This window comes from Megascapheus bottae, chromosome 31, assembly GCF_031878675.1.
Source record: "Megascapheus bottae isolate mThoBot1 chromosome 31, mThoBot2.hap1, whole genome shotgun sequence".
Lineage (NCBI taxonomy): Eukaryota > Metazoa > Chordata > Mammalia > Rodentia > Geomyidae > Megascapheus > Megascapheus bottae.
Window position 1 is genome coordinate 7107264 of NC_143539.1, and position 21363 is coordinate 7128626.

The following is a 21363-nucleotide window of genomic DNA, read 5'->3' on the forward strand; positions in this document are numbered from 1 at the left end:
GGGGACCCAGGAACAGAGAGAGGGCTTTGCTTGTCAGAACTGAGACTTTATTAAATCAGAAACGCTATGAACACGAAATCAGGCAGGGTCAGGGTCGTCAGGAAGAGGTTTGGATGCTGGAGGGGGAGGTGACGGGTTTGGAGTCTGGCCTCGGTGAACCACAATGTCATCATATTCATCCTGGGGACAGAAGAGGGTGGCACAGGGGTTCAGGTGGCTGCTGAGTCACCTCTAAGTCTGAGGCTCCAGGTCCCCTTCAACCTGCACACTCTCAAAGCCTCTTTTTTGAGCTGGGTGTCAGTATCTCACCCCTGTAATCCTAGCTGCTCAGGAGGCTGAGATCTGAGGATCCAGGTTCGAAGCCAGCTCAGGCAGGAAAGTCCATAAACCTTACCTCCAATGAACTAGTAAAATACCCGAAGTGGAGCTTTGGCTCCAGCGGCAGAGTGCTAACCTTGAGCAAAAAAAAAAGCTCAGGGACAGTGCCCAGGACTGGAGTTCAAGCCTCAGAACTCTCTCTGTCTCTGTCTCTCTCATACACTCACACACACACACATACACACATATAGCCCCATTTTGCGAGTCACGCCTCCCCCTCCCCAGAAAGCAGCATCTCTGCTCCCCCCTCTCCCTTCTGCCTCTACCCACATTCTTTACCCTCACCACCCACAACATTCACTGCCACCTGGGGTGTCCAGGATAGCACCTCACTCCTGGGTCCACCCTCACCCTTCCCTGAGGTGTCTCCCACCTCTGCCAGTGGCTGCTGCCCAAGGTCCCTGCCCACAGCCCAGTTCTCTAACTCCTGCTCCGCCCACCACCAGCCATGGGGCCTGTGTCCACTCTCGCCACCACTAAGGTCTTTCCTCCACCTCTGCCCCGTCTCCCCTTGCACTGCCTTAGCTCCTCAATCCTCGTTGGTGATCTTGCTTCTCACTGCTTCTGGTTTTGTTTATGCATGTGGCACCAAGGAATTGAACCTGGGTCTTCATATATCCTAGGCAAGCACTCTTAAACATTAGGCCAAACTCCTGGCCTGGCTGAGTTTGTTTTATGGGTCATGGGGCTTGAACTCTGGGCTTGGGCACTGTCCCTGAGTTCTTCAGCTAAAAGGCTACCACTCTACCCCTGAGCCTGGGCACTGTCCCTGAGCTCTTCAGTTCAAGACTACTTCCCTATCCCTTGAGCCACAGCACCACTTCTTGTTGTCTAGTCGTTCATTGGAGATAAGAGTCTCATGCCAGAGCAGGCTTTGAACAGAAATCCTCAGAGTTCCGCCTCCTGAGTAGTTAGGATTACAGGAGTGATCCACTGTGCCTGGCCTGGCCTGAGTTGTTTTATTTATTTATACATTTTTTGGGGGGTGGGGGCAGCACTGTTGATTGGACTCAGGGCCTCACACTTAATGAATTAGCTCTCTACCACCTGTGCCATGCCTCTAGCCTGGCTTTTTGCTGTTTGTTATGAAGATGCATGCTTAACAGCTGCTCTGCCCAGGATAGCCTCCAATCCCAATCCTCCAGATCTCAGCCTCCTGAGGAGCCAGCATTACAGGTGTGAGCCACGGGTACAGGGCTCCATCTGAGTTCACTACGAGTAGCTACCCCCTTGAGTGCTCAGGGACAGCGCCCAGGCCAAGTTCAAGACCCATGACCCACAGCATAAATAAATGAGTGAGTAAGAAAGTAAATACATAAATACAGCTACCCACTCCCTAATCATCTCCTCCCCTTCTGGCTGTTGGTTTTAGCCAGGTCCCCTAATCAGTCACCCCAGTTCCCCTGCAACTCACGCCTTCATCTTTGCTGTCACCGTCACTGTCGTCACTACTGCTGCTGGAGCCAGGCTTGTCGTCCTCATCCTCAGGCTCGGGGGCTCCGTGAGCACGGAGCAGGCGGGCAAGGAGGGCACTGGGCCTCAGCAGGGCGCTCCCCAGGGGGGTGCGGCCCCCGTACATTCTGGCAGCGGGGTTGGCCCCCGCCCTCAGGAGAAGTGCCAGGACATCCGCAGCTTGGGCCTCCACTGCCAAGTGTAGGGGGCTCCGGCCGCACGTGGGCTCCTGCGGGGTGCAGCCAAGAGGTCAGCGGGCACGGGAGGGGACACCCCACGCACACCTGCCCGGCTCGGGTGGCTCACCGGCTTGTTGAGGTCAGCTCCAGCATGCCAGAGCAGCCGGACCATCTCTGCGTCTCTGTGGATGATGGCCACGTGGAGTGGGGTGTGGCCTGGGGACAGAGGGACGGGTGTCAGATGGAGGGGTGAGGGGCCTGGGCTCCCAGCACCATGACTCTGGGGCTCCTGAGGTCGACCAGGTTTGGGTGGCAGGTGATGTCAGTCTATCTCCGGAGGCAGCTGGGCTTACAGACTCAGATGCTCAGATCACAGTTCAGGCAGCATTTTTCCCACGAATCCCAGATGAGGCAGGTCCTCCAGCTGCCCCCCTCCTCACCGCCCCTGGGGCTGGGTACCCAGATGTCAGGGTTTCATGAAGCCTAAGCTTTGAATGTCCTCAATTTCTCCCGAGTGGGCTGGGCCTGTGGCTTCTTAGATGCAAGTGGAGAACTAGATCCTGACAGCGCTGGGTCTGGGGGATGGCAGGTCTTGGGTGGAGGTGGGGGTGGGTACTGGGCCTCCTATATCTAATGTTTTCCTGAGGTCTGCCTAAGGGGCCAGGTCTTGAACCCATGCCCACCCTGCCTGGTACTGCTCACCCTCGTAGTTTTCAGCCTCCAGTTGCAATTTCCAGTCCTCCTCTCTCTGCTCCTCGTCCTTCTCTTGAGAGAGTTCAGGGTGCTCAGCCTCGGGGGCGGGGCTGGGGTCAGAGGTGTGGTATTGGGGGCGGGGCTGGAGCAGCGCGCACGCGCAGGCGTGTGCCCGCACCCGGCAGGCCAGATGCAGTGCGGTGTGGCCCCCACGCTCTGCCACCAGCAAGCTGGCACCCGCTGCGTACAACTTCTCCACGGTGGACACCTCCCCCAGGATGGCTGCCAGATGCAGGGCGGTCTGCAGGAGGGCAGGGCAGGGCTCAAGGTCACATTGAGAACCTGGGACCCCCTGAACCCTTACAATCCCGGATGTCTCACCTGGCCGAGGTCATTCTGCAGGTCTAGATACTCAGTACCCGCGGAGAAGCCTAGGAGGAAATCCAGGAAGGGCTCGTGCTGATGGATGACGGCCAAGTGCAAAGCCCTAGGGACAGAGACAGGGCAGCAGTCAAGGCTCAGTGAAGATCCAGTGTGGCCGTGGACTCCTGTCACCCCAGCCATGTGGGAGGTGGAAAAATAAGAGGATCTTGGTCTAGACTTAGCCTCGCAAAAAACTAAGAACTTATCTTACTAAAGGTAAAATGAGTCAGAACCCCAGTATCAGGAACAACATTTCAAAAACCAAGGCAAGTCGAATAGGCATGGCAGCCTACGCTTGTTAAACCCAGGACCTGGGAAGTGGAGGCTGTGGAAAGAGAAGTTTGAGACCAGTTAGGGTACATAGCAAGACTGTGCTTCAAAACCAAGAATAACAAAATGTAGTGGCTGGGAGGTTGGCCTAGTGGTAGAGAGCTTGCCTAGCGTGCACAAAGATCTGAGTTCAATTCCTTGGTACCCCATATATAGAAAAAAAGCCAGAAGTGGTGCTGAGGCTTGAGTGGTAGAGCTTTAGCCTTGAGAAAGTCCAAGGACAGTGCTCAGGCCCTGAGTTCAAGCCCAGGACTGGCAAAAAATAAATAAATAAATAACAAAATGTAACAATGTTGTTAAACATCCATCTCATGTAACCTTCAAACTACAACAAGCCAAACCTGAGAATTACCAGCATAGACAAACTCAGAATTATAGGTGTGTGTGTCTGCCTGTCTGCCTGAGTTACTGGGGCTTGAACTCTGAGCTGGCTCCTCTATTTTTTTCTCTCGTGGCTGGTGCTCTACCACTTGAGCCACATCTTTCCTTCCTTTATGTAATTTAAAGGAGTGAGGGGCTAGGTAGCTCAGTAGTAGAGTGCTTGCTTAGCATTTGAGAGGCTCTAGGCGCCATTTCTAGTACTGAAAAATAGAAAAAAAAAAAACCCAGAATGAGACCCGGGAGTTTGGCCCAGTGGTAGAGTGCTTGCTTTTTTTTTTTTTTTTTTTTTTTTTTTTAAGGTACTGGGGCTCAAAACCAGGATGTTGCACTTGCTAGGCAAGCGCTTTGCCACTGAGCTACATCCCAGCCCCTATTTAGAGTGCTTGCCTAGCATGCATGAAGGCCCAGGTTCGATTCCTCAGTACCACATACATAGAAAAAGCTAGAAGTGGTGCTGTGGCTCAAGTGGTAGAACTCTAGCATTGAGAAAGCCCAAGGACAGTGCTCAGGCCCTGAATTTAAGCCCAGGACTGGCAAAAAGAAAAAGAAAGAAAATTAAAGGAATGCAAATCATATAAACTATCTTCTCTGCTCACAATATTAGATTAAAAATCAGCAACAGAAAGTTTCCAAACACATGGAAGTGGTACCGTGGCTCAAGTGGTAAAGCACTAGCCTTGAGCTGAAGAGCTCAGGGACAGTGCCCAGGCCCAGAGTTCCAAAGCCTCACGACCAAAAACAAAGTTTCCAAACATAAACCGGGGGTTCCGGTACTCACACCTGTAATCCTAGTTACTAAGGAGGCTGAGATCTGAGAATCACAGTTCAAAGCCAGACTCTTATCTCTACTTAAACACCAGAAGACTAGAAGCGGTGCTGTGGCTCCAGTGGTAGAGCACTAGCCTTGAGTTGCAGAGCTCAGGGACTGTGCCCAGGATGAGTGCAAGACCCACGACTGACAAAAAAAGAAAAAGAAAAAAAAAGTTTCCAACTATGTGACAGTCAACACACTTCTATATAACTTCCTAGCAAAATTTGAAATTAAAAATAAGGGCTGGGAGTTTGGCCTAGTGGTTAAAGTGCTTGCCTAGCATGCATGAAGACCCGGGTTTGATTCCTCGGTACCACATACATAGAAAAAAGCCGTAAGTGGTGCTGAGGCTCTAGTGGTAGAGCTCTAGCCTTGAGAAAGTCCAAGGACAGTGCTCAGGCCCTGTGCTCAAGCCCAGGACTGGCAAAAAAAAAAAAAAAAAAAAAAAGTATACTGGGGTTGGGAGCTCAAGCCCAGGACTGGCAAAAATAACAACAACAACAACAACAATAATAATAAGTATACTAAAATATGCTTAATATGAAAAATAAAAACTTGATATATTTTTGCCTAAGCAGTATTTAGAAGGAAAGTTTAAATACCTATTAGAAATAAAGGAGAGGGCCGGGAGTTTGGCCTAGTGGTAGAGTGCTTGCCTAGCATGCACGAAGACCCAGGTTTGATTCCTCGGTACCATATACATAGAAAAAGCCAGAAGTGATGTTGTAGCTCTAGTCTAGAGAAAGCCCAAGGACAGTACTCAGGCCTTGAGTTCAAGCCCCAGGGCTGGCAAAACAAACAAACAAACAAACAAACAAGGGCTGGGAATGTGGCTTACTGGCAGAGTGCTTGCCTAACATGCATGAAGCTTTAGGTTCGATTCCTCAGTACCACATAAACTGAAAAAGCCAGAAATGGTGCTGTAGCTCAAGTGGTAGAGTGCTACCCTTGAACCAAAGAAGCTCAGGGACAGTGCCCAGGCCCTGAGTTCAAGTCCCAGGACTGGAAAAAAAAAGGGGGGAGGAGAGGGAAGGAAGGAAGGAAAGAAGAGAAAAAGAAATGAAGGAAATGCTCACATAATGACCTCAGCTACTACTTTAAGAAACAAGCCAGAGAAGTGAGTGGCCCTTGACTTTAATCCCAATTACTCAGGAGGCTGAAATCTGACAATCCAGGTTTGCATTTCCTCCATCCCTCACCACTAGCACCTAGAGTAGGGCCAGGAACATGGCAGTGCCACAGAAACATTGCATTGACCAATGAATCTCCATTCTCAGGTAATTTAGTTCTCTCTTTGAATTTAAGATGGGAAGATCGGTGAGGGTCAAGTATTCATTCTGGAAAGCAAAGTCTGGAGCTCATAAATCAGTTGGACCAAAGACTGTATTTAAATGATGGGGGCGGGAAAGGCAGAGTGTTTACAAAGATCTGGGGACTGGGATCAGGAGGATTCAAAGCAGGTTTGGAAGATCAATGGGTCGGATGTGGATTCCAGGATCTGAGAATTCAAGTTCAAGGAAAGGAAGGGTGGAAATCGCAGGTTTCGGATGGTAAGAGTCTAATTTTCCTACCACTTGGGGCTCAGGGGGTGTTAAGGATGGAAAGTCAGATTTAAGAATGAAAAAGTCAGAAAGCCACAGGCACCAGGATGGAAAAGGAATCGTCGGTTCCCAGGGATCCGCTGGATCAGTCTAAGGATCACTCACGTGTCCCCATCCTCAGTGACGTAGCCAAAGACGAGGGGCGCCCACGACAGCCCCGGGCCCAGCTCCGCACCCAGCCCTGGTCCTCCGGGAGCCGCTGCGTCGGGACCCAGAGAGCCCAGGCCGCTGTCACACCATTCATCCGCATCCGCAGCCTTTCCCAAGCACGCGACCCCAGCCATGGCCCCCCCACTGCCACCTCGGTGGGGGTCCCCCACCTGCCCGTCCGTCGCTGGGCTCTGCTTTAGCGCCGGAGCTTCCGCCCTGCTGGGAATTCCCGAAGAAAAAGTCACGCCCCCCTAATTTATCCAATCAGAGTTGGAGGCCTTGCTTATTTCCCGCCCCCATGCTGCACGTTAACCAATCACAGTACCTGGATGGATAGCGCAATCTAGTCGGTCCCCACATTTTCCGGATGCCCTTTACCAAAATGGCTGTGGCCGCTTTGCCTTCTGGGATTCGTAGTCCCGTTGGTGAAAGACCCTCCTTGCGCTAAGGGAAGCCGTGAAGACTGCCGGGAGTTGTAGTTTCCTCCCCCACTCCCCGCCCGTCCTCCTGTGCCCCTCTGGTTTCCGGTGCCGTCACGGGACAGAGCAGCCGGTGACAGCCCCGAGGGCCCCGCGCCCGGCGCCCATGGCCGAACCGGACCGTGAGTTGGGGGTCTGGTTGGGAGGATCGGGCCGCGCCGGGGCCTAGCTGCGGGGTGCAGGCCCCGGGGTCCGGAGTTGTGGGGATTGCGGGTTCGGGGTAGGGGTGGTGCGCGGAGTGGGTGGAATTCGGGGGGCTGTTGCTAACGGGTCCCTTTTACTCGATTGACGGGTTTTCCAAACGAAGGTCCGTTTGCTAAGTGACTAATGTGTGATCGCGTATTTCCCGCGCCTGGGTTGCTAAGGACCCTGGTTGCTAAGGACCTAAGTTGGCGTGGACCCCGTTGCTAAGGATACCTGGTGTCCTGAGCATCTGTGGGGTGCTACCCCCCCCCCGCGATGTCTCTTCCCTCTGATTCCAGTGCCTGTCCTAAGCCTGTCGCCCCCACTGTACCTCCTCGCACACCCCCTTCTCAGCCCCAGGAACCCCCCTTTTGAATCTCTCCTTTTCCTGGACACACTTGGCGCTGCCTTGCAAACCTCACCTTCCCACCACACACACACTGCTGAGTCCTTCCCAGCTCCGAAGTCCACCCGCAGCGTTGACACCCCCATTTCTTATCCTCCCCTCCTGCCTCTCCACCCCCTCCACCTCTCCAGCCAGTCCTCCATTCCAACCTTGCCTTTCCTCCCCTTCCCCTCCCTCCTACCTAATTTTTTTTTTGTTTTACCACCATCCTTTACCCCAGTATAACTTGGTTGGTGGGTCTTCTCGCCCACTACCCCTCCACCCTGAGCCCCTTAACCATTCCCTCCAGCTATAACCACGTCTACTCCCCTCCTCCCCAGCCTCTGACCCTCTGGAGACCCAGGCAGGGAAGGTGCAGGAGGCCCAGGTGAGATGGGGAAAGGGTGGAGGGAAGGACAGAGATGGATTTGATCCCCTAGTTCTCACTGCATGGAGGGGAGGTGACCAAGGGGAGAATTATCCCTAGGGCCCTCAGTTCATCCCCCCTAATCCCTTAACCCCACCAAGTGCAGCCTGATGGCCTTGGAGAACTGTCAGAGACAGACTTGGTACCCCCTACCCCACCCATAATCCCTTTTGAACTTGTTTAGCTTGGGACATTCTGGTTCCTGAATCAACCTGATCTCGGGAGGATAACAAACAAATAATCTGACAGGATAATTATGAAAGTAGCTTGGGGCACTAGGGGAACAAGCTTTATGGGTCACAGAAGATTCTAGCTAGGCCTTTCTTAGGAGGAGCTCACACACACACACACACACACACGTACACTGGCTGGTCTAAGAACCAGCCTAAGATATCGTAATAAGTGAATTGACTTGAAATTGGTACAGACAGGATGAGAAATGACATTGTGCACAGCATGTCCCAGGGCAAGAAAGAATATAATGGGTTTGTTGACTAGTTGGGTAGCTGGAGGTGGTGGTCAGCAGTCTATAGATATAGTTAGCATTTATTGGCTTCTTATTCCAGCCATACACTCTGATAGTACTGGTAGTGTGGACAGGTGTTGGTTGTTTTAAAAAAAAAAAAATATGGAGGGGCTGGGAGTTTGGCCTAGTGGTTAAAGTGCTTGCCTAGCATGCATGAAGACCCGGGTTTGATTCCTCGGTTCCACATACATAGAAAAAAGCGGGAAGTGGTGCTGAGTTTCCAGTGGTAGAGCTCTAACCTTGAGAAAGTCCAAGGACAGTGCTCAGGCCCTGAGCTCAAGCCCAGGACTGGCAAAAAAAGAAAGAAAATGGAATGAGGCAGGAAAATGGGAGAGCGGAGGTTAGAGATATGGGGACATTAGGACGAGTGTGGCATCTCGTCAGCACATCCTCATGAAGGGCCAGGGCCTGTGGTCATTTTACAGGTGAGAAACTTGAGGCAGAGTTGTTCTGTTACTTGTCCCCTGTCCCCTAGCATGGAGGACTAAGGAAAGGTTGAATGCTTGTGGCTGTAGACACAGGGTTCTGGAGATGCTGCAGGAAGAGGTAGATAGGCTCTCCCAGCTCCCCCTGAAGCTGGCTCCATGCCACATGCTGGCCATCTTCACTTACAGAGCCTTCACTGTCTGCAACCCCTAGAATGTCAGCCTGTCCATCCCTCTTCAAGTGGAGGCAGGGGGGCCGTACTTCCCACAATGCACAGCAGAGCCATGCTAAGGATGTCACAGCCTCTTGTTACTCTGCCTTCCAAAGCATGCCTGCTGGCAGAGATTTAGAGATTTCCTAGTTTAAAAGAGAGAGACCCTCAGTCCCTGCAAGAAGCAGCTGATAAATTGTAGCATTGTAATGGAGGCACACTGGAAACGGCCCAAATGGTGCTGTCAGCAGATAGGTTAAGTGAACTGTGCTCTTGTACAATGCCATACTATGTTGCAGCATCAGAGTAAGAGGCACGAGATAGGAGGAGATAGGTGGTTCGAGGCAAACCCAGACAAAATGGTTATTTGTGATCCTGTTTCAAAAACAAACCTAGGCTTGTAACTCTAGCTAGATTAGTGTCATAAAAAGCAAAGACCCTGTCTGAAAAATTCACTGAAAGCCAAAGGGACTGAAGGCATGGATCCAGGGCTTAGAAAAGTAAGTGCAAGGCCCAGTTTTTGATCTCCAGTACTACGCACACACATGCACACATGCACACACATGGGTTTATGGCATATTGTGCAGGATACAAGCATGACCCATTTCTGTTTTGTTTTTTTTTTGTTTTTTTAATGTGTGTTTTTATGCAGAGAAAGTTCTGGAGTGATCAGTATTGTTAAGAGTGCTTATCTGGATTTTTCCTTGTCATGTGACATTTCTGTCATCATCTCCACAAGGGCAGGGACTTCATATTTATTACTGGATGCCCAGCCTTGAGAACAGAGCCAACATACACCAGCTACAAACTAGAAAGACCAGGGCTGGCCCCAGCAGACCAATTTGATGCCCTACTTACAAGCACACAGAGGCCAGGGGCTGGTGGCTCATACCTGTAATCCTAACTACTCAGGAGGCTGAGATCTGAGGATCACAGTTTGAAGCCAGCCCAGACAGAAAAATCTGCCTTTAGTAGTTTATCTTCATTAAACTACTAAAAAAGTCAAAGGTAATGTTGTGGCTCAAGTGTCAGAGTGCTAGCCTTGAGCAAAAGAAGGTGAGGTTACAGTGCCTAGGCCCTAAGTTCAAGCCCTGGACTGGCACACACACACACACACACACACACACACACACACACACACACACACACATGCCAGAGAGAGAAGACAATGTCTAATATGACCTCAAGGCCCATAGAGCTACTACTGGAGCCATACACACCCAGCCTTTTTCTTTTAGTTTGTTTTTCAGATAGGGTCACTGCTAATTTTGCCTGGATCTCAGACCAAGATCTTTCTACTTCCACCTTCTAAATAGCGGAGATTACAGATGTATACCACCAGCCTGGCTTTTTTTGTTGTTGGTTTGTTTGTTTTTGTGGATCATAGAGCTTGAACTTGGGTCTTCAGCTCAAGGCTATCACCCTACCCTTGAGCCAAGCCTTACTTCCCATTTTCTGGAGATTAATTGGAGATAAGAGTCTCAGGTCTTTTTGTGCCTGGGCTAGCTTTGAACCTTGATCCTCAGATCTCGGTCTCCTGAGTAGCTAGGATTACAGGTGTGAGACACTGTGCCAGGCTCTGGCTTGTTTTTAAGAAGTCTTGATAACTTTTGTCTCAGCTGGCCTAGATCTAGCGATAAGGCGATGAGAGGTGGAAACCAAAGTCAGGAGCCTGGAATTGAGGCTGAAGCATGTCCCCTGGGGAGAAGACTGGCTAGAGGAGGGGAAGCCCTGGGGTCAGCAGAGAGGCTCTCAAGGGACTGAGGGGCCATGCTGGGTACTAAGGGAGGTAGGGACAGATTCAAGTACGATGATGAGATGAGGTTTCGGTCACCTAGGATGAAGTGACCTGTGCCTGGGGACAGAGAGGGAGCATCCTGCAGCTAGGCTGAGGCCACTGGCATAGGTGTGGCTGGTAGCCTAGAGGACATGGAGATGGAAAGCTGAGAGGCCCAGAGAGTTGCCATTCACAGAGGCTCCAAGCAGGAAAGCACAGGGCATCATTCATGCGGTGACTCCCGTGACAGGAGCCATTCCACAGGACGGGAATGGAGGGGAGGACAAGGATACCAGCAGACTGTGAGAACCATAGCCAATGCTCCCCTGCCACTGGGCACTGGTCCCACCCCCTTATTATATTCACCAACTCAGCTCCTTCCCCCAGCATCCTTTGAGCCCATTTCCAGGATGAGGCACCTTGAGGCCAAGGCATGCCTAGAGCAATAGGCCCTTGGCTGGACCCAGGCTGCCAGGGCCAGTCTTCACCCTGGCCCACGTGCTGGCCCTCTACTGTTCTTCAAGCCCCTTGCAGCCAGAGCCAGCCCCTCCAGCTCAGTGTCACCCCCCCCCCTTCTGCACCCCTAACCCAACTTCTCGGGCTTGGCCACCCCACCCCACCCTTCCAGGACTCAGACTCAGACACTGAGGAAGGAGCAGCCGGTGGACAGGAAGACAGTGAGTATCTTCTTGGGGGAGAGTGGGGAGAGTGAGGGCAGGGGCTGGGAGTGTGCCATCAACATCATAGGAATGCTAATGCCAGATCAGGGTCCTGAGGAGCCCTGGGTGGACCAGAATTTGCACCTTTGGGAGGGGTGGCCGATCCTAGCACTGGCGTGGGAGCCCTGGGGACATCCATGGGCCCATGGCCCCTGACAGCCATCTCTGTTGTTTTCATTCAGTGGACTTTCTGCGGAATCTCTTCTCCCAGACCCTGGGCCTGGGTTCCAAGAAGGAGCGTCTGCTGGACGAGCTCACCCTGGAAGGGGTGGCACGCTATATGCAGAGTGAGCGCTGTGAGTTCCCACCTGCTTGGCCCCCAAGTGACTTTATACTTGTAGTTCATAAGCAGTGAGCTAAGGTGTGTGTCCTCACTTAAACCCAGCTTTAAGCATGGCTCCATCCGGGTTTTCAGCAGTCACAACTTTCCTTTTCATTGGATGTGCTCTGTGTCTGGTAAATGTGTATGTGTGTGTATGTACCTTCCCTGGGGCTTGAACTCAGGGCCCAATCTCAGGGACAGGATCACAGGGCTTCTTTAGCTCAAGGCTAGTGCTCTACCATTTGAGCCACAGCTCTACTTTGGGTGTTCTGGTGATCAGTTGGATATAAAAGTTTCACAGACTTTTCTGCCTGGGTTGGCTGTGAACTGTGATCCTCAGATCTCAGCTTCCTGAGTCGCTAGGATTACAGGTATGAGCCATGAGTGCCCACCTACAAGGCCCTGACTTTAAACCCCAGCTCCACAAACACACAGCACTCTATGGACTTATGGGGCAGCATGAACACGTTAAGGGAAACATGAAACATGCATGCTTAGAGAACTTCATGGGATGGTGGGCTGTGGTTATGGGAAGCTTGTGTTAGCTGTGGTGTGTGGAGGTCTGCTGGCTGGGGCAGCATGAGATTGAGATTTCAGGCTGCCAAGTGGAGTCACCCACGTCTGAGAAACCAGGCCCGGAGCAGTCCTTGGCAGGGACAATGGACCTTTGAGGATATTAAAGGGCCTTTTGTTAAGCATGTCTTCTCCTGCTCTACCTCCCTCCTTCTGGGCCACAGGCCCATTGCCCTGAGCCTCCTGCAGCAGGCCAGCCAGCGGCTTGTGCCCAACCATGGGCCTGGCAGGCTGCTAGAAAACCCAGGCAGTGGCAACAAAGCCATTTTATTCTTTCCAGCGTCCTCCGTCTGGATCTTGGGTCTTTGGCACAGGAGGGTATCCATGAGGGAAGGATTAGTGATAAATTACTAAATTAGTTAGACATGGTGGTATACAACTGTCATCCCAACTACTTGGGCAGCAGACATAGAACAATGGATTTAAGACCACTCTGGCTAGGCGCTGGTGGCTCACGCCTGTAATCCTAACTACTCAAAAGGCTGAGATCTGAGGATTGTGGTTCAAAGCCAGCCTGGGCACTAAAGTCTGTGAGACTCTTATCTCCAATTAATCACAAAAAAAGCCAGAAGTGGTATTGTGGCTTAAGTGCTAAGTGTTAGCCTTGAGCAAAAGATGCCCAGAGACGTCTCCCAGACCCAGAATTCAAACCCTAGGGCCAGCAAAAAAAAAAAAGAAAAGAAAAAAAGACCACTCTGGGTCAAGTTAATGAGATGCTGCCTCAAAAGCAACATATACACTAAAGGAGGGATGCCATGGTTCAAGCAGTAGAGCATCTACCTACCAAGTACAAGCCCTAGGTCCCCAGTACGACCTGATCGATGATGATGATGATGATGATGATGATGATGATGATGATGATGATTGTGATGATGATGATGGTAAACTGAGCCTTCAGTGTTGACCTTGCTCTGGATTCGATACTGTATAGTTGTCCTCTTACTTGATCTTCACAGAACAGCTGTGAGGCCAATTTGGGTGTGATTTGAGCAGAGAAGTAGACTGAGGCACAGAATGGTCCAAACACCTTGAAAGAGGCAGAATTAGAACCAGGTCCTGGTGGCTCATGCCTGTAATCCTAGCTTCACCAGAGGCTGAGAATTCAAAGCCAGACCAGGCAGAAAAGTCTATGATTCTGATCTCCTACTAGCCAGCAATCAAAACAGAAGTGGACCTTTGGCTCTAGTGCGAGAGTGTCATTCTTGCATAGAAAGTGCAAGGCCACGGTTTCAGGTCCACCACCATCACCAAAAACAATAAGAAGAAAGAGAAGGGGCAGAATCAGGATTTGGTTTCAGGTCCCCTGAATCTAGCCAGGCCTGGTTTGATGACACCAGAGTGGGATCCAAGGCTCTGTTCAACCTTGCTGTCCCCAGCGGCACACATGTGTCTGTCTATCAGCAGGAGGGGCAGATGCCAGGGCTGCATGAGAGGCAGCAGCTGAAGCCACCACGGGGCTCTTTCTGTCCTGCTATGAACTTGGGGACCACATCTACTCTGCCCCCTTGTGAGGCCATAGGGATATTTGTGTGGGAGGAAGAGCCACTGGATCACATGGCCAGAGAACCAAGTACCCTGTTTGTGTTTTTGTTTTGATATGTGTATATGCCAGTATTGGGGCTTGAACTGGCGCATCCCTTAGGCCACCCTTGCCAGTGATCGCTCTGGCATCCTTGGTCCCCTGGCTGGATCTCCTAGTTGCCAGTGTCCCCTGAGCTGAGCCTTGGCTTCCTCATGTGTGACGTGGGGACCAACCCACCCTACCCCCTTGTTGGGAGACCACTTGCATGACCACAGCCTTTCCTCCAGGTCGCAAGGTCATCTGCTTGGTAGGAGCCGGAATCTCCACCTGTAAGTGTCCCTTTCCCTGCAGCCACACTCAGGAGTGGGGAAGCCATTTCCAGGGGTCCAGTGGGAGGGTCAGGGAGTTACAAATATGGGTCACGTCACTGAGGGGCTGTCTCTGGACCTCATTCTCCTCCCCCCCCCACCAGCCGCAGGCATCCCTGACTTCCGTTCTCCAACCACGGGCCTGTATGCCAACCTGGAGAAGTACCATCTTCCTTACCCAGAGGCCATCTTTGAGATTGGCTACTTCAAGGTACATCTATAAGAAGGGGAGGAAGGGGAAGAAGGGTCGAGGGTCACCCTGCCCCAGCCCTCCTCTCACCTCCTCTCACTGTCTTCTACAGAAACATCCAGAACCCTTCTTTGCTCTCACCAAGGAGCTGTATCCTGGGCAATTCAAGGTGAGAGAGGCTGGGGGGCGGGGGGAAGTGCAAAGAGGAATGGGCAACCCTGAGTCATTAAATGCATGCTTCAGGCTGCCCCCGCCTGCATTCCTTCCTGGTCCAACACTGCCTGCTAGCCTCAGTTTCCTCATGTGTCAAGCTACTGACAATCTCAGGCTTGAGCTCCGAGGCTACCGGGCTGTAAACCCAACTCTGCCGCTTACCAAGGCGGATTGGGGCGCTGCTTCGTCCCTGCCCCCAACCAGGCCAGAGTGAAGGTCCTATGATCAAGAAGAGTGTTCCCACGAACCCTCAAGCATGGTTTTCTCCTCCACAGCCGACCATCTGCCACTACTTCATCCGCCTTCTGAAGGAGAAGGGGCAGCTCCTGCGCTGCTACACACAGGTAGGCCCCGCCTACCCGACCACGCCCACATGCAGCCCCGCCCACACCGTGCCTCCCATCGCCCCGCCCATGGCCCCACCCACTCTTGAAGCCACGCCCCCAGCGTGCCATGCCTGTCAACACGCCCCCCACACACACACACATACACGGGCTGTGCCACTCCCCCATTCACCCCGCCTACAGCGAGCCACACCTTCCCAGCCTTGGTTTCCACATCAAACCGGGACCTACATGGACAGCATCACCGGAGAATCATCTCAGCCTATCTCAGGCGAACTGTCACAGGACCCCGAATCCCAGGGGAATGCCATGGGAACCCTGTTGGTCCTCAGGGTGGAGCATGGCACACCTGGCACAAGATTTCCTAATGGAAAGTCAATGACCCTTCAGGGTACAGACAATGAGCTGCCGGTAACTAGACAAAGATCTAGCCACGCATAGTTAACCGCCGCCCCTCCCCTCCTCCCAGGCCCAGAAGTCTTGACAGGATTCGCCAGCCTCTTTTACCTGCTTGTGCCAGTACTGGGGCTTGAAGTCAGGGCTTGGGCCCAGTGGAGGGAGGGAGCTGGCCTTATAGACATTTGAATGTGTTCCTGGGCCTTCAGATGTCTACCTGTAACCCTCACACCACAGGATGTGTTCAGACACCTGCCAACTGCTTCCTCCTGAGCCCCCTCCTCTCCAGTCTTTCTCTTGAGGCCTCAGCTCCCTTGTGGCCCATGAGGACCCGTCTTGCTCCTGACTCCTCCTCCCTGTCTCTCTCTCCAGAACATCGACACCCTGGAACGAGTGGCTGGGCTGGAGCCCGAGGACCTGGTGGAGGCCCATGGCACTTTCCACACGTCACACTGTGTCAGCGCCCTCTGCCGGCAGGAGTACGGGTTGAACTGGATGAAAGGTGAGGGGCTAGAGGTTGTCCTGAGGCCTGCAATTGGGGTTCCACAGAGGGGGCTCCCTGTGTCCTGCTCACTGTGTAGCTTGGGAGCAGCCAGCGGGTGCAAGCCGGCAATGGAAGTCTGGTTATCATCTAGGTTAGCTCCTCACCAAGTTCATCTACTTCCAGGGCAAGACCCACCATAGTCAGGCAGCCTGTTTTATGTAACCCTAGCTCTGTCCTTTTATATGCTCTGACCTCACTGGTGGGTTTGTTTTCCAGTCATGGAGCTTGAACTCAGGATCTGAACTCTTCTGCTCAAGGCTAGTGCTCTATCACTTTGAGTCACAGCACCACTTTTGGTGTTTCAATGGAGATAAGAGTCTCAGGGCTTTGCTGCCTGGGCTGGCTTTGAACCATGATCCTCAGATCTCAGCCTTCTGAGTCTCTAGGATTACAGACGTGGGCCACCAGCACCCAGCCCCACCTTTGGTTTGAGATTTGAACTCAAAGACCCATACTTGCTAGGCAAGGGCTCTAACAGCTCAGCCAAACCCCTACTCCTTTTTTTTTTTTAATGGGTCTTGATCTCAGGCTGGGCGCTGTCCCTGACATCTTCAGCTCAAGGCTACCACCCTACCCTTAAGCTGAGCCCCACTTCCCATTTTCTGGAGGTTAATTGGAGATAAGAGTCTTAGGTCCTTTGAGATATTTTTGTGCCCAGGCTGGCTTTGAACCTTGATCATCACGCCTGCCCAGCCCCCACTCTTTTTTGCTTTCATTATCTTTTCAAATAGATTCTTGGGACTTTTCCTGACCTGAGACTGTGATCCTTCTTCCTATAGCCTCCCACTTAGCTGGAATCACAGTCATTCACTACCAATGAAGTCTTTAGGATTTTCTGGAGTGCAGCCTCCTGAGTAGTTAAGATTACTGGCATGAGCCACTAATCCCAGCTATAAATTTGAGTTGCATTAGATTCTTATGGACTTCAGTTGTGAAGTCACATTTTGACTGCCATTTTGAACATTGCCAATAAGAGGCTATGGAGTAGGAGCTGGATACAGGCCAGGTGAGGGATGGGGACCAGGGATGAGGCTCACAGAGTTGTTATCCCTGTTCACATAAGGACAGAGCATCTAGGAGCAATGACAGCCATGACACGTGTCATGGCAGGAGGAGCCTGATCCCCCCCAGTCATTGTACGGGGTGCAGAGCTCACTATTGCACAGTGAAGGGCCATCTCTGATGCTCTTTATGCTGACTGGACAAAGCCACTGGTGTCTCCTGGAGACGATGCCAGCTGTGGCATTTATAGGAGGGCCTTTGGAGGGTGGCCTTGCTGACCGCCCCCAGCCAGCACCCTGGGCTGAGGGTCCCTGAGCAGTGTGCCACACAGCTGGGGTGACATACAGAGAGCACCCCATTGTGTGTCACGGCTGTCCCTACATGCACAGAGTCGATGCTCTGTGGACGCTTGTTGAATGGAAAGGAGGAGGTATTGTCCTAAAGACTGAGTGAGGCCGGCTGTCACAGCCCAAGGCTGGGAAGCAGTTGGGACAAAGGTCTTGTCCCATTTCAGCATCATCTGTGTGTCCCTTCCTGACCCAGGGTGAGCTGAGGGGACCCCAGAGGCCTGGCAGGGGCTGTGTTTTTCAGTGTCTCTGTGCTTTCATGGGCTGCTCACAGTGGTATCAGGAGCCACCCTTGGACATCTGGGGGTGGCTAGCTCTCCTGCCGAGGGCTGGTGACCCACACCTGTAATCCTAGCTACTTGGGAGCCTGAGATTTGAAGATCTAAGTTCAAGGCTAGCTTGGGAGGAAAGTCCATGAGAAAGATTCTTTTTTTGTGTGTGTGCTGGTCCAGGAGACCAGCCTGGGCACTGTCCCTGAGCATCTGTTGCTCAAGGCTTAGTATTCTGCCATTTGAGCCACAGCTTTACTTCTGGCTTTTTGCTTTTTGGTGGTTCATAGGAGATAAGAATCTTATGGACTTTGAACCTTGATCCTTAGATCTCAGCCTCCTGAGTTGCCAAGATTACAGGCATGAGCCACTGGTACCTGGATTTCCATGACATTCTTATCTCCACCAAAAAGCCAGAAGTTGAACTGGGAAACCAAGTGGAAGAATACCAGAGTTAAGCAAAAAAGCACTTAGGGACAGAGTCTAGGTTCTGAATTCCAAGACCCAGTCCTGGCATGTGGAGACACACACAACACACAAACACACACACACAGTCTTCCTTAAGCAAAAGAGATACCCCCTGCCGGGAGTGTGACCTAGTGGTAGAGTGCTCCCTTAGCATGCATGAAGCCCTGGGTTTGATTCCTCAGTATCACATACACAGAAAAAGCCGCCTTGACTCAAGTGGTAGAGTGCTAGTCTTGAGAAAGCCCAAGGCCAGTGCCCAGGACCTGAGTTCAAGCCCCATGACTAGCAAAAAAGGGGGGATACCCCAGGAATTCCTCAGTGGTAGGAGGGGGTGATATAGGGACAAAAATAGCTGTGTCCACCCCAGCACCTTCACACCCTTTGTCTGTCCCTCACCCATTCCAGAAAAGATCTTCTCAGATGAAATTCCCAAATGCGAGAAGTGTCAGAGCGTGGTCAAGCCTGGTGAGCTGTCCAGCCAGAGACACCCGTGGGGGTGGTGGGGAGATAGGATTTATGGTTGGGACCCCCCACATACACACTGACCCTGCTCAAAGGGCCCTGATTCTCCTGGAATGATGAGAGTTCTAGCTTCCCCAGGGGCCTTCAACTCCCACCGGGGTCTCCTGGCGTGTACCTCCCCTCCTGCCTGTCTTCTCTCTACCTCCCAGTTTATTGTGTCCTTCTGTCCCTGTGTCTGTCCACTGGTCTGTCTGTCTCTGCCTCAGACATCATATTTTTTGGTGAGAACCTCCCAGCACGCTTCTTCTCCTGCATGCAGTCGGTAAGTGGCCCCCAGAACCTTCCATGCCCCCAAGGAGGTGGGCTCCCCCCTCCATCCGTGGCCCTGGCCGTGGCTCCTGAGCCCTCCCCGGCCTCTCCACACAGGACTTCGTGAAGGCCGATCTTCTCATCATCATGGGCACTTCCCTGCAGGTGCAGCCCTTCGCCTCCCTCATTGGCAAGTAGGTTGGGGCTGGGGCTGGGTGATAAGGGATGGGGGACCAGGGCAGAGCCTGACCCCCAGCTCCCCGCCCCAGGGCATCGCTCTCCACCCCACGTCTGCTCATCAACAAGGAGAAGACGGGCCAGGTGAGTCCAGAGGGAAGGGGAGGGGTCCGCCCCATCCCTCCCACCCACGGGGTCCAGCTCACCTTGCAGTCATTCTGGAGCCTGTCATCAAGTGACTGTCCCATTGCAACTCTTCTGCGAAGAGGGAGGGGTAATTCATGCCTGTCATCCTAGCTACTCAAGAGCCTGAGGTCTGAGGATCAAGGCTCAAAGCCATCCATCCCCCTGGAAGGAAAAGCCAGGAGGCTCTTACACCAATTAACTACCAAAAAGCCAGAAGTGAAGCTGTGGCTCAGGTGGTAGAGTGCTAGTCTTGAGCAAAAATGTTTAAGGGATAGCACCCAGATCCTGAATTCAAGCCCCATGACTAGCTCGTGGGTGCATGCGTCACACACGGACACACACACACACACACACACACACACACACACACACACACACACACACACTTGCGCACACACCTCTGTTACCTGGGAAACGAACAAAAGAATGTTCCAAATACACATGGACTCACTCTGGGGCAGCACAACCCTATCTGGGTTCCCCAGCTGTCCCCTTTGAACACAGAAGGAAAGGAAGCGGGGTACGCTCAAGACAGGGCTCTTAGCTGTCCCCCCTCCCCCTGCGCAGACAGACCCCTTCCTAGGAATGATGATGGGCCTGGGCGGAGGCATGGACTTCGACTCCAAGAAGGCCTATAGGTAGGTGGGGGGGGGGGGGGTGTGGAGGGGGAGGGGCAGGGTTAGCACCAGAGCTCTGACTCCCACTGCTTTGCAGGGATGTGGCCTGGCTAGGTGACTGTGACCAGGGCTGCCTGGCCCTTGCTGACCTCCTGGGATGGAAGGTGAGGAGCCCAGTGATGCCAGCCCATCCACTGAGGGGGTCCCAGGACCCCAGCTCATGCGTCTTCTGGTCCCCAATGACTTCTGTGAAATTTGCCCTCATCCCCATCCCCCTTGCAGAAAGATCTAGAAGACCTGGTCCGGAGGGAACATGCCAGCATCGATGCCCAGTTGGGGTCAGGGACACCCAACCCCAACCCTGCTTCTCCCAGGAAGTCACCACCTCCTGCCAAGGACGGGGACAGGACCACAGAGAAGGAGGGGCCCCAGTGATGAATGCTCCAGCCATCCAGCACAGCCCCTCCACCCTGCAGCTCACATGGGCAGGACTCAGCTGTACCCCCACTTTGTCTCTTAACCACCTCCTCTCAAAACTGGGGTCCCAGCCACCGTCTCTACTTCATTCTGGCCAATCTTTAACACCCACAATCTCTAACCACCCCAGGGGCAGGAGCAGCCTCCCCTAATCTCTAACCATTCTCAGGGGCCAGGGGGGCCCCAAACTTATAACTTACAGGACAGAAGGCTGAGGAACCCCCATGCCTTTTACCTTTCCCAGCGTCTGGTAGCCAAGTAAACCAATACTCACCCCAGTTTTTTTTAGGGGTGGGGGCTCGGAGCCTGAAGGGCTCCCCAGTGGCTGCCTCCAGTTCTCAAAGTGGGTGCTGCCCCCCACTTCCCTTGTGACCCACTTACCACGTGGGGATGGGCAGAAGATACTGCTTATTGGAGATAAATTAAAAACAAAAGAATAAAGCCTGAGATGTGTGCCTCTTCATTCGGTGGGTACCTAAGACATCTGGAGAAGGGGCCAGCTTGGACCCTGGCCGTCTCCAGGCTGGGAAAACAGACCACTATTGGGTAGGGCCCTCTAAGGAGGGAGGAAGGCCGGGTTTCAGATGTCCCCAGGGCCCCGCCTCTTCCCTTTGCACCTCGCTTCCTCTCTGGGGAGCTCTTTCATTTCCTGCTCCCCGGCCGGAACAGGTAGGCCCCCAGGGACTCAACATCTGGCATCCTCACCCACAGCTACCTTCTGGCACCAGGCAGCTGCCCCATGCAGCCTTGCCTGGCACCACCCATGTCCTCCCCCCTCCCTCCTGGGCCTAGGTGGGCATCTTTCTCCTTCCTACCCCCTCCTTCCTGCTCTCCTTGAATGGCACACCTGCCCCTGTCCTCTGCCCTCTCCATACTCCCACTCCAGCCAGCTGGTGAGCAGGCTTATTTGTTGAGCTGTTTATTATCAGTCTCCTGATAGGACCGGCATCCCACAGAACAGGGACCTATAGTGCTTAGCAACCTCCACCCAGGACGTTGTCACCTGGGCCCATTGTTCAGTAATACTGGATGGATGGGTGATGGAT

General features: G+C 52.8%; 2 protein-coding genes across 3 annotated transcripts; one reads left to right on the forward strand and one right to left on the reverse strand.

The window, feature by feature from the left end:
- Positions 1-34: 34 nt before the first annotated feature.
- Positions 35-6908, reverse strand: Nfkbib (NFKB inhibitor beta). Of its 2 annotated transcripts, none has more exons than XM_090322685.1 (6): positions 6724-6908; positions 3084-3189; positions 2712-3003; positions 2137-2225; positions 1793-2059; positions 35-180 (listed from the first exon to the last, which is right to left on the reverse strand). In XM_090322685.1, the coding sequence occupies exons 1-6, from the start codon at positions 6756-6758 to the stop codon at positions 79-81; spliced, it is 891 nt and encodes a 296-aa protein (XP_090178811.1). In that variant the 5' UTR covers positions 6759-6908; the 3' UTR covers positions 35-78. The 2 variants fall into 2 exon arrangements, with proteins under 2 accessions (XP_090178811.1, XP_090178810.1); XM_090322684.1 differs by lacking the exon at positions 6724-6908 and adding an exon at positions 6354-6612.
- On the forward strand, positions 6787-20758 carry Sirt2 (sirtuin 2). The gene is made up of 16 exons (XM_090322686.1): positions 6787-6999; positions 7787-7833; positions 11441-11489; positions 11714-11827; positions 14236-14277; positions 14421-14527; positions 14619-14675; positions 14995-15063; positions 15832-15961; positions 18495-18554; positions 18818-18873; positions 18978-19054; positions 19130-19181; positions 19791-19861; positions 19938-20004; positions 20123-20758. The coding sequence occupies exons 1-16, from the start codon at positions 6984-6986 to the stop codon at positions 20273-20275; spliced, it is 1167 nt and encodes a 388-aa protein (XP_090178812.1). The 5' UTR covers positions 6787-6983; the 3' UTR covers positions 20276-20758.
- Positions 20759-21363: the final 605 nt, after the last annotated feature.